The following is a 12,310-nucleotide window of genomic DNA, read 5'->3' as shown; positions in this document are numbered from 1 at the left end:
GAAGTGCCACAGATTTATTTTGGGCCTTAGGCAATAGATGTTTTAGTTACATCAAAGTACATGCTTTCTGAGAAGAATACAAATCTTTTAGTTTTTCTTGTGTCTTACGAAAAATGTTAGTAAATGTTTAAATCAGACATGTAGGAACCATTGATAAAGGGACTGCGTCACATACCAACAAAAATCAACTTAATTTAAGAAAGAAATGTTAAAGTTTCACTTCATTAAAAATTAGTAACAGATACCTAGAGCCTGTGAGTCCCAGTAGATTTAATGAGTGAGCAGGTCTCAGAAAGTGGTGAGAAGGGGAAGGCGGGTGTGCCTGAGAAAGGGGGACAGGCCACAGGTATGCCTGCCCTGCCCTGCAGCCTAGGCTCCCTCCCCAGGAACTCCTGGGCTCCCATGTCCTCGTCCAGATGCTTGTTCCCTGATGTTGCCGTGGTTGCTCAGAATTGGTCCCTTTCCAGCTTATCTGTGATCTGTCGGCTCCTAGTTTGAATAACGTGTGGGCTTCCATACTTCTATTTATATTATCTTTTCATTTGGGGTAAAAAATGCCAACATTTAACATTCCTTGAATGTTCCTTTTTCAACGTCCCTAAATATTTTACCCCTTCATACTAACTCCTTTGCATGCATTTTCTGAGAATGGTGCTACTCAGGTCACACAGCACAAGTATCAGATTCAGGAGCCCTAACACTGATGACGATGTTCTCATCTAGTAGACGGACCTTTTTAAAATGCCTCCAAGGTCCCAGTAACCTCCTTTTCAGTAGGTGTGTTGTTGTGGTTTTGTTTCCTTTGGATCTAGGCGCCAATCCATATCATATTGCTATTCAGCTTATTTTTCGTTTTTGGTCTTAAGTAACATGACATTGATATATTTAAAATGTACAAGCCATTTATTTTTACAAAATGTGCCTCAACTGGATATTTTTGATTTTGGATTGGATTCAGATTGTGGTTTTAGTAGGCATACCAGAAATTCCGGTTTGTCCCATTTCGGGTGATGTTAGCTGTGTTTGATTGATTAGGGAAGTTTCTGCCAGGTTTCTCACCAGCGACACCCCTGCTGTTCTCTTTGTTAACAGCCGTAACTTGTGAAGAAGTACTTTTGGATCTGTATGTAGATACCTGTCCTATTTCCCCATCATTCCTTATTTTCACATCCTCTGATTCTGGCCTGAGGATCAGTTATTTCTCTATGATTGCTGCATGGCGACTTTCTGAGTCTGAGTTTTCTTCTACATCTTTTAGCATTCTGCTGTAAGGGTGAGCTCCCTCTGCCTTCGTCTTACCTGTCTGCCAGCCAGCCATCAGTATGGACTCATTGGTTTTGGGGTTGTTACAACCTATAATCTGTTACTATTTTTATTTGCTTTGCTCAAATTGTCCAATATTTGGCAGTGGAAGCCAGCTTACCCTTTTCTTGGTGACCAGGCGCTGCCCTTGGGTTTTATTCCCACTTTGGGGTTGGAGGAGACCCAGGTTCTAGTGTATAAATGAGTGTCCCCGGCCCCCAGTTGGATCTGTACCTTTGCTTTGTGTTGCTAGGTGTATGGCTTGTCTTTCCTTCTGATTAAATGCTGCTTTCTCTGTGAGATCTTTTACCTCTGGGGTAAGATGCAGGTAGCCCCAGACAAAGAATTTTGTATCTCAAAACACTTGAGTCATTGTCCTACTGTGAGATCATGGTTATATCAGGTACTGCTGTGTCTGAGCACATTGGAGCAGATAAAATGTTGTGCTCACCTCACTTTTACTTAAAATTATATTGAGACCTTTTTTCTTTTCAGTGTTTTGTTCTACTGCATATTTTCAAGTGTTCTAAACTGAATAAGTTTTTGTCATTATTTAGATATTACATTTTACTTATCTTCTTGGATAGGAAGTATGGTAATAAATGATAACATAGAATTTCACCTCGGATAGGAACTGTCACAGAAGCCTGAAAGTGTTGATGAAGACTTTTGTGGTCATTATTTTGAGAATATCGAATGCTGGACAACCAAAAATGAAAACTTAGATTGCAACAGTGATTTGCAGGTGTTTCCCTCATTATATGTGAGTATCTGTCTCGCTGGGTAAAACAATTTATTTCACTTCCAATGAACACAAGTATTGACTTAAATTCTGTCTTAACCAAAATTTTGATAAAGGTGCTTAATTGGTTAATTTTCATGCTTAGTTCATTTGTGAGGCAGTCGCATGTGATCTGTTAGATGTTGGTGCCATCGTCTGTTTCCCTGTAGCCTTGGCAGTAGCGCCCTGAAAGAGGACCCTTGGCCACCTCAGTGACCTGCTGTCAGCTCACTTCATTCCCTGGCCCCACCCATGCACACCTCCCCACCCTTCACAGCAGCTCTTCACAGGGTTCCCAGGGATCATGCTGTCAGCCCCAGGCCTGCTGCTATGACCACAGACTGTCCATGCACTCGACTTTACCAGCATTTAACATACTTGCTCCTCTCAGTGCATTCTAGAATCTAAATCAGATACTAGAATGTTCCCAGCAGTCACCCTGAGTAGTAAGGCCATGGTCATTTTCACTTTATTTTTTTTTTTTTTTTGTAAATTCTGAAATGAAAATACATCTTTAGTAAAAATGTTAAAGAGGTTAGATATTTGCAAAGTGCCATAAACATATAGTAAAGCATGAAGATCAGAAGTATATTGATGAATTTTCAAAAACTGAGCTGGTGTAGACCCAAGCCAAATGCAGAACATTTCAGCACCCGGAGCCCCTTTGAGTTCTTGATACCCTCCCCGCCGGCTGTGTCCACTGCCCTGATTAAGGAGGAAATTTTCCAAAAGCATGATTTAGTCACTCGTGTGGGCTACAATGAAATTTTTCTCTGATTTTCAGCTTTCAGATTTTTACTTTTTTCATAACACATTTTTTCTTAATTGTTATCCTCACAGAAATGCAGCAATATAAAATAAAATTATTTTATTCTCTTTTCCAGAATAAAGAACTAATTACAAATATCAGAAATGCTTCAAACCAGGAAGGATCAACGGTAAATCATTTTATTTGTCATCAAAGCAAATAAATGCAAGTTATAGTAAGACTGAAAAGAATCTGTTGATGGATAGATATTTGGAAAGTGATATAAAGTAGGGTTATTAGAACTGAGAAAGAAAAAAAGTCTTATTTAAAACAGTATTTTTTCATACATATGTCTGTGATTTTTGCATATCCTCATTTCTTTCTTTGTTTAAGACCCTTTTTAAAGTTCTGATTTAAGGTTAACGTCTGTGTAGCCTTTCTTTTATTTTGGGGAGTTACTAAAAGTGGGGAGACCAAGAGGTCGAGGGCCACAGGAGCCGTCTGGGGCTGCAGCCTGTCCGCTTTCACACTGTGACTGCTCGTTTCTTGTTTCCTTCTATCTTAGCAAGCGGCCTGATAGCACAGAGGCCCTCCCTCAGCCATGGCTGGGAAGAGCTGCATAGACTATCACCTGTGAAGCAGGAGAAAGTAAAAGGGTAAAAGGGCAGGACAGGGATATTCAGGAAGGAGGCATGCGAGAAGTTTAGCCCAGTCACCAGTTACATGGGGCATGCGAGGGGCATCAGCATGAAAGTAGCAGTCATAGTCTGCAGTGGGACCGCTAGCAACATACTCCCTTAGGGAATTAGAATAATTTAGCCACATATGAATAAGAGCCATTTCTCACAATGTCATCTGACTTCTGCCTCTCATAGTTCAATTTAAAACTGCATACTTGATGATATTTGGATAAAACAAGGGAAGAGTAATATGAGAAAAGGTACTTGAAAGATAATAATACAACATAGAGCAGAGACACGAGGAAATCTGTAGAAATAGGGGAAGTAGGAAACGTTGAAAGGCTTCTCTCCTCCGCCATCTTTGGGTCCGGAAGATGGTGGTAAACAGATGGGGAACCCTCCACTGCCCACCTTCCTTTTTTCTGTGTTATCTGATTGTGTTGTTTAAAAGTAACCCAATTTAATTATTAAAAGTTTTAAAATATGGTGAACAATCATTTCGCTGAATCTTATATAGCAAGGTTTTAAAATAACAAGATTTTTTTTTCCTGTTTCAGGATGTTGTTGCAAGAACACAGAGAGATGGGTTTCACATCTTTATTGTTTCAATTAAAACGGAAAATACGGATGCAAACTGGAGTTTGAATGGTATAGTTAAACTATATGCATGTTTATTGCCTGCCTTCCCTGTATTCTATATTTTTGTCATTGACCCAAACCTACATTCTCTGTTAAAACACGATTCAAAGATGAATTTCTTTTAATTGCAAAAATGAATAATCTGTTTATCTGGGTGACATAAAACTTTGTACTTAATGGATAGAAAATTTTAAATTAAGATAAATTTTAAATTTTAAATTTCATAGCGGGATAGAAAATTCTCCATGCTTTCAAATTAAAAAAAAAAAATCAACGCATAGAATTGGACAGGTGACATCTTCTTCGTGCCTGAAGAGATCATATTCTTTTTCAAATGGTCATCATCAGGGGTCAGAAATTGTTGCTTTTTGAAAAGTTTTTTAAGCGGCATTTTGTAGCCTGTAGGTAGAAGTGGCATGCCTGGCCACTGGGGTTCCCGTGGCCTTGAGCTCCCTCACGGGGTGGCCTCTATGAGCTCATTAGCTGTAATTCCTCTGCCCACGCAGGAGCAGGCTCTCAGTAAGCCATTTGCCAGGGCACGGTGCTCTCACATGCCCTGGCATTGCTTTGGTTACCATTTTCCAGAGGGGCATCTGCCGTGCTGTCAGTACCAGACAGCATGTGAGGGTCCTAAGGGTGTGCACTCCTCTGGTTCATCCATTGGGGACCCAGAGGGGAGCCAGGCCCTGCTGCTGAGAGACACCCCATCCGGTGAGGGCAGGGAGCATGGACTGAACAGGCATCACTGCAAAGGAGATCTCGTGGGGAGCTGGAGGAGGTGCCTGCTCTGGAGGGCCGTGGGGTCAGACCTCACCCTGGAGATGATATGTGGGCCAGGCCAGGCCACAGAGAGGGAGCAGGGACCCGGAGGTCGTTCTGCCTTCTGGGCGTGCCTTCCCCTACTCAGGCTGCCAGCACTGTGCCCCGCACTTAGTCATTGGGGCCGCTGCTGAGCACCGCAAGTCCTGCACTAGACACTGTTCATTACTGTGTCTCAGACAATAACCCGAATGACCAGCTGGGGCCAGGCCACAGCCAGTGTGACTGCTTCGCATGAGGTTAGATCTGGCCTGGATATTAGAACACGTGCTCATGGCAGTGCCATGATTAGCTGTGCGATAGGACAGCTGCTGGGCACAGATCAATTTGTGTTTTGGGGGCCTGCTGGGGACTGCGCCCACCCTGAAAGCTGAAGACAGAGCTCACTGTCCTTTCTCTACCCCTCTCCCCATGCCAGTTTCTCTCTCTATGATGGGGCCGAAAGGATACCTCTCTGCCTCCGACTGGCCTCTCATGATTGTGAGTATGTCTATCATATCCTAAAAACAGGTTCTGTATCCTAGTTGGAAAATTTTAAACTCTCAAGAGTCAGTAGTGGTGACCCCTAGGAGCTACGGCTCTGCCCTGCCCTCTCAGCTTCCAGACTGACTAGAAAGCCAAGGAGCAAAGCGTGGGGTGGAAATGTCAGTTTCCAGGTGACTGCCAGGCCTGGCTGATGGCAGCTTCTGCCCTGCAGTTCTATCTGGTCATGTGCATCGTGTACGCCCTGTACGGTGTGCTCTGGCTCGTGTGGTTGGCCTGCTACTGGAAAGATATATTAAGAATCCAGTTCTGGATTGCAGCTGTCATTTTCCTGGGAATGCTTGAAAAAGCAGTTTTCTATACCGAATACCAGAACATCAACAGCACTGGGCTGTCGAGTAAGTTGTGACTCTCCCCAAAACATGGTAACCCAAGGGGCCCTGGTGTCTGCGAGCACAACCATGGGAACAGGCACATGGCAGACGGAGCGGGTGTCCCAGGGAGGCTGGCGGAACGGCTCTGGCTCGGCCACACAGGTGCACGCAGCGAGCCTGTTCCTCTTCCCTCAGCCCAAGGCCTGTTGATCCTGGCGGAGCTGATCTCCGCCACCAAGAAGACACTGGCTCGCCTGCTGGTGATCATCATGAGCCTAGGCTACGGCATCGTGAAGTAAGTCCTGCTGTGTCTCTGTCCCATGGCCCCCGTGGAGCAGGACGCCCGTCAGTGTCCTGGTACAAACCCACTGGGAAGTATGTGCAGGCCGCACTCTCAAGGGCTGTCCATGCACTGGCGGTCCCACACTGTCCGCATAGCAAGCACCTGAGTGTAGTTCCAGTCACTTCTCAGTCCCACAAATGAAGGTTCAGTTTCAAGGATGTAGAAAATTTTAAACCATCCTCGAGGTCCAAATAATTTTCTATTTCCTTAGCAGCCCAGTTGCCTCTTATGACTGTGTGTGGATGCCTTCAGGGACAGGACACTGCCATGTCAGCGAGATTCCTGGGCTAAGCCCTGTCCCTCAGCACTGTTTCCTCCTGCTCCTCATCCTCTGTGTCACTTGTCCTCCTCAGAGCACCCTTCTCCCTTCATCCCTCTGATGCCCAGAAGCTTGGCCTCCTCCTGGCTGCCTGCTCCACCTCTTGCTGCAGCCCTGGCACCGCCCAGCCTCCTCCCCTCATCCCTTAACTTGCTAACCTGCCCCTCAGCACATCACCATCAGATGCCCTGTCTGGCCAGGACCCTGGGGCTAGTCTTTGGGTGACACCATCTCACCTCCAACAGCTGCTATCCTGCCCTTCATCTCAGCCATTCTCTGTACAGCTGCACCCTGTCCATCACCGCAGGCCACTTTTCAGCTATCACCACCTCTTCCTGTTCACTGTCTCTGACACGTCAGCTCCTGTTGCCCTTTGACCCAGCCGTGGCCTCTGGCCTTTGGCACTGCCCTCCCCCATGCTCACTGCCTCCTTTAGCTATCCTTCTGATCCGGCAGACCACTGATATCCTCATACACACCCAAGCCCTTAACCTGTGCTCCCTTGGGTTGTGTAGGCACAGCGGCTAAGGGGAACCTCCTGGAGTATGACTCAGATCTCACTTTTCTGCTCATTTTCCTCTGGCTTCTCTGATGGCCAACTTCGTCCCTTGCTTTCTCTCCTCTGAGCACTGAGCTCTGTCCTACTGGCTGTCATGCTATTGCTCTCCTTTAAATAGCCCACCTTTTCTTCCTGGGGGCTCTTTCCTCAGACCCCTCACCATCTCAGCCCTGCTCCCCCTTCACATTCAGGTAGGCAGCCCTGCCAGAGTTCTGAACATGACACCCACCCTTTCCCTACGAAACCTCTGGGTGTATACGTGAGCTCTTGCTGTCTCCACTAAGCCTGGTAGGGGCTTTGCTGGTTTTGTGTCCCATGTGTAGATCACCGCACCATCCCTAGACCAGAGTGCCATCCCCCGAAGGGTGCTGGATGCACACGGTGAGCTGGGGCGCACACTCAGCCAGGCCTCTTTCCTGTTGGACTTTTATTGAGTCCCTCCCATGCTCCGCTTTAGGGACTTGGCACAGGGCACAGCCCCAGAGCCCCTGCCATGTCTCACGTGCCTCTCAGCTGCAGTTAGGAGCACCGGGCACTGGCGTGTGTGGTGTATTTCAGTGAGGGGACAGACGAAGTAGCTAGCATGTGGGGCACAGGCCTTGGTGATCACATCCCTTCGCTGCAGCCCACATGTCAGCTGTCACAGGGAGGGCCATTCATTAGCTGTTAGACAGAGTCAGAACTCAGATAAACTAAACGAAATAACTGATCCGAAACATGAACTGTGGGTACTTAGATTGTTTTAAAATGATGATCCTAAGGATCTTCAAAACCATTTTTCTTCTAATTAACTCTGAAAAGAGTGTTTTTTGAGCTACAATGCATGTGCAATAGACTCTGACTTGTAGGTGTCAGTAAATTTCAGTTCTGTCACATTAGTAACCATAGAAATCACTATCTTTGCGGTTTCCCAATTCATCTGTATTTTTAAAGAATCAAAATGGTACTTTAATTCTTTCCAATTCAAAGACTGGAACTGAAGTCTGTCCACATTGGTTTGGGGTCTTGAGAGAAGGAAGGTGATGGGGCTCCGTCTCTTAATGTCCGCTCCTTCTCCACCCAGGTCATAAGTTGGTTGCTCAACTCCAACAAAACGGACCCCAGACAGTTTTAATTAATGTCAGAGAAAGGGCTAAATCATTTCTGCTGGTGACACTCAGAAGTCAGCACTTCCTCCCCGATGTCATCAGCCTGTTCTGCATCCTCCTGCTCTTCGGATCTGGGCCGGTTGACGGGTGACGGCATGGCCCCTGTGCTTACATTTCCGCAGCAGAGTGCTCGCTTGCTCCCAGTTCCAGAGCAGAAGGTCCAGCTTTGAGCCAGTTGCTGCCTTGTCACCAGGAGACAGGCATTTCCTAGAACAAAGCACCATGGGTGGGATAGACCTATCCGACTAGGTGGCAACTTCCGTCCTGTTGGAATTGAGCCCCTGACTGTATTCAGACATGTGACCTGCTTTTTCTTTCCACCCTGATTTCCTTCCCCAATCCAGGCCTCGCCTGGGGACAATTATGCATCGGGTGATTGGACTTGGGCTCCTCTACTTGACCTTTGCAGCGGTTGAAGGCGTGATGAGAGTCGTCAGGGTAAAAACCGCATGATCCCCCTACCGCCCCTTTGTCATTGCTGCGGCTCAACCTCATGTCTCCTGAGATGAATTTGTAAAGACAGGGAGTTTATGAAAGAGCACGATTCGAGCTGCATTTCCTATGGGGGTGTTTCCTTCTTAATACTCCCTGGAAGTAAAAGACAAGCCCCAGAGCACTTCCTGAAACGACCTACCTGACTGAAGGCAGCAATGGTGTTGCCCAGGAGCTGACCCCTCAAAGTGTCCGCAGTCACCCTTCACAAGGAAGACTTGTCTCTGTCGTTCTGCAGTCCGCACACATTCCTTCCTTCCTTGCACCTCGGCTTATGCACGTGCCACATGAGATAGTGTCAGTGCCCCCTTCACATGTGCAGGCATAACATCTCACTCTCAAGTCTCACTTGGTCGTAGGCCACCTCAGACTCTGGACGCAGGGTTATGGGGTTCAGCAGAGCCCGTTCCCACAAGGACTGGGAGCAGGTAGTGTCCGAGGGTGACTGGCGCTAGGGCAGTGCTCTCCTCTTGGGACATGATGGAGTATTTATGTCTGTGGACACCCTGAGGTTTCTAGCTCACAGTTTGTCTTAATCACACAGTTGATGACTGAGTGATGAGCAGCTTATTGTATTTCACTTAATTCTAAGAATAGTGTGATTTTTACCTAGATATATAACTCAGGTCACTGCGCAAGCAGTTTGTGTATGTGACCTTTGAGTTCACATCACGTGTTCACTCTGACCCTGAAGCAGGACTCTAGTTGGTAGTGTTAAGAAGCCTCATTCTTCTTCCCGCTGTTGTCTTAATGCGTCTGCATCTGGTTAGGCAGACCTGCTGCCTCATCAGGTGATGTACACCTGCCACTTCATTGGGTGAGGTACAACTACTGTTTCATCTTTGACTCTTGAACAGAGTACTTATTTTTACATTTACGTAATAATGAAGAACTGTGCATTTTTATATAACTAAGGAAACTAATCTTCTAGAAGGAAAACAGAAGGTAAATATTCCACATATAGGTACAGTACATACTCTGTATTTCCTTAAGATTGTATAGTCAGTATGTGCTTCTCTGTCAGCTCCTGCTTAGAGCAAAGTAGATAATCTATGCCGTTTGTCCCTCCCACTCTGTGCCTTTTCCTTATTTGCCTTTTTCCATGTCCTTCATGTGAGTAGAAGAGATGAGGGTCCATTCCATGAGTGCCATGGCTGTAGGTTTGGTGTGGAGAGGAGAAACTGACACGGTGGCCCTAGTGGGGTGGGGACATGGTGCTTGTTATTTGCCATTCTGTATGTAGTTCAGTTTCACCTTGTCCTCAAACAGGTCGTTGACAAATTAGTATCTATTGCTACCCAAACGGATCTTTCCCATGTGCTGAAACACAATTCTGTTAGGAAGTAGAATCTTTTTTGTGGCTTTTGTAAAGTGATGCTGTGAGCTAAATTGTTTTTCTTCATCAGATGATAATTCTTGTAATATAATGAAATTCAGCATTTTTTTCTGTTTTTATCTTTCAGGGTTCTAACCATTTAGCCGTTGTTTTGGGTGAAATAATTTTAGCAGTTATCGACTCCATTTTTGTATGGTTCATATCCTTTACTATGGCCCTCTAAAATAGTTTGTTATATCATGAAAATCATATTCCTTTTAATTTGTAATAATAATAGTAAATACAGTTTTGTGTTACTGTTACCTCAAGATAGGAATTTAGTTGAAGGTAAAAAAGTAACAACTCCCCAAGCTAACTTAAGTGTTCACTGTGTGCCCCACACTGAGGAGGCATAGGAGGAAAAAACACTCCCTGTGTTTAAGGATCCCACAGTCTGGTAGAGCAGACAGACACACAGCTGGGAACATGTATCAGTAGTAGTTGCATTTTCGAGAGGTCTTATGCAAATAGGAAAGAGAGCAGGTGTTCTAGCGAGAAATCAGGAAAGACTACGTGGAGATGGTGACATTTAAATTGAGTCTGGGAGGACAAATAGGGGCTTAGTAGGAAGAGGCATTATGGGAAGAATGGCAACCACACAGCCAGAAGCATGAAAACAGAGACTGTGGCAGAATGTGCTAGAGTAGCCGCCTGTAGGTGAGCAAGCCAGTGGGTCATGGAAGGCGGGACCAAAAGGAAAAGGTAGAATTGCAGGCTCCAGAGTTTAGCCCTTCTTTGAAGGTGGAATGTAGAGGAGATTGAAGCTGCACTGGTGAATAACATGGAATCTGTGTTAGGAAGAACTCAAGAACAACACAAAAAGATGACTTAGAGAAGGAGAGACCAGGACAGGAAGTCCATTGGCAGAGGTCCAAGGAGGAGATGGTGAGGGCTGGAAATAGGGCTGAGGATATGGAAAACAGACTCCATTTGGTAGACTAGTTGGGAAATGTGGCAGAAGAAGGGGAGGCTCCAGAGAAGTCCCGCCTGCCCTATTTGGCACTTGGGGAAGTGACGCCATCCTCAAGGAGGTGACCTTGGAGAAGAGACCACAGTGGAGGAGGTTTGAGCTGCTGGGGGCATTAATGTGAAAAGAGTCGGAAGTCCCAGCCTAGGTTTGCAAGAGGAATCATAGGTTGGGGGCCACCTATGAGAGAGAGAGAATTGAGCAGAGGATGGAGGGGCACAGGACTCTGGTCCAGTGAAAGGGGCGGGCCAGGGAGGCCCGGTGGGCGGGTCGTGCTTGTGGGAGGGGCACCTGGATGAAGTGAGGTGCAAGAGCCAGAGGTTGCCCTGGTGTGGAGACTGGGAGAGCTTCAGTGAGGAGGGTGGCCAGTGTTGCAGAGAGTTCCCAAGGCACCCCAGCTTTGAGCACTCCAGAAATGACAGTAGTACAGCAGGAAAGTGGATTGAGGACAGGTAGGTGCAGGAGCTGCAATCCAGCAGAAGTCCTAAGGCAATATGAGCTTATCTCTAAGGACCCATCACTGAATAGGTGTCCAAAATTGGGCCCCCCAACAGGTTTCGTGGGACTGGGAGGGCATTCTAGAAAGACTGTGCCTGGTCAGAGTGGAGCGGCTTGTGCAGATCCCAGAGCAGTATTTTTATGTTTCTGCTACGCTGATGTCTTCTCTGAAACTTTGCTAATTTATTGTTTCCACTGTCTTTGGTACTTGTCTTTCAGCTTTTAACATGAAACGTTCTTTTGTTTTCCTTGTATTCTTTTCATTTTCTCATCTTTGTCTCTCAGGGGAAGGGTCAGAGAGACATGAATCTGCCTGTGTCCACAAGGAAGGAGGGTGCTAGCAAACATGGCACTGTCCCTTGCCGGTGATTTTTTCCTAAGCCGGGTCTATCTCTTCTTTAAATTCCCACTTTATGAATTGTCAGTACACTCCCAAGTTAAAACAAACCTTTACGTTATTCTCATTCTCTAAAGCAGTGGTTCCAACCTCGCTTGGGTGCTGGAAATGAGACAGGCCTGGAGCCTGTCTCCGCAGGTTATAACCCCCCGGCTCCCTACAGGCGTTTTGCCTGCATGAGTGTGTTTAAGAACCTCCCAGACTGTACCCACGGAGCCCCTGAGTCTGAGGCAAGTCCAGTTAGGAAATAATGGTAGATTTAGAGCTGTTTCTGCCTGACTTGCTTAAAAAGCACCTTCTGCTTCTGTTCAGAGCTACTAGTTTAGAATTCAAGTTTACTAAATAAACTTATAGTTAACTAAATGTGATCACAGGGAGTGATGGAA

At 46.0% G+C, this 12,310-nt stretch overlaps 1 protein-coding gene across 6 annotated transcripts in view; it reads left to right on the top strand.

The window, feature by feature from the left end:
* TMEM87B (transmembrane protein 87B) overlaps positions 1-12,310 on the top strand; it is a 38,284-nt gene that overhangs the window by 12,026 nt on the left and 13,948 nt on the right. For 4 of the 6 annotated variants that reach the window (XM_016126103.2, XM_036224898.1, XM_016126105.2 and 1 more), the window contains exons 4-11: positions 1,934-2,065; positions 2,968-3,021; positions 4,069-4,159; positions 5,388-5,449; positions 5,667-5,850; positions 6,022-6,121; positions 8,540-8,633; positions 10,151-10,222. In XM_016126103.2, coding sequence (XP_015981589.2) covers positions 1,934-2,065; positions 2,968-3,021; positions 4,069-4,159; positions 5,388-5,449; positions 5,667-5,850; positions 6,022-6,121; positions 8,540-8,633; positions 10,151-10,222 — 789 coding nt within the window. The remainder of the gene's footprint in view (positions 1-1,933; positions 2,066-2,967; positions 3,022-4,068; positions 4,160-5,387; positions 5,450-5,666; positions 5,851-6,021; positions 6,122-8,539; positions 8,634-10,150; positions 10,223-12,310) is intronic. The other 2 variants (XM_016126104.2, XM_036224899.1) reach the window with 1 other exon arrangement.

Source organism: Rousettus aegyptiacus, unplaced genomic scaffold (genome assembly GCF_014176215.1).
Source record: "Rousettus aegyptiacus isolate mRouAeg1 unplaced genomic scaffold, mRouAeg1.p scaffold_m13_p_7, whole genome shotgun sequence".
NCBI classification, from domain to species: Eukaryota; Metazoa; Chordata; class Mammalia; order Chiroptera; family Pteropodidae; genus Rousettus; species Rousettus aegyptiacus.
Note: the sequence above shows the minus strand (reverse complement) of the source record. Positions and strands in the feature narration are given on the sequence as shown.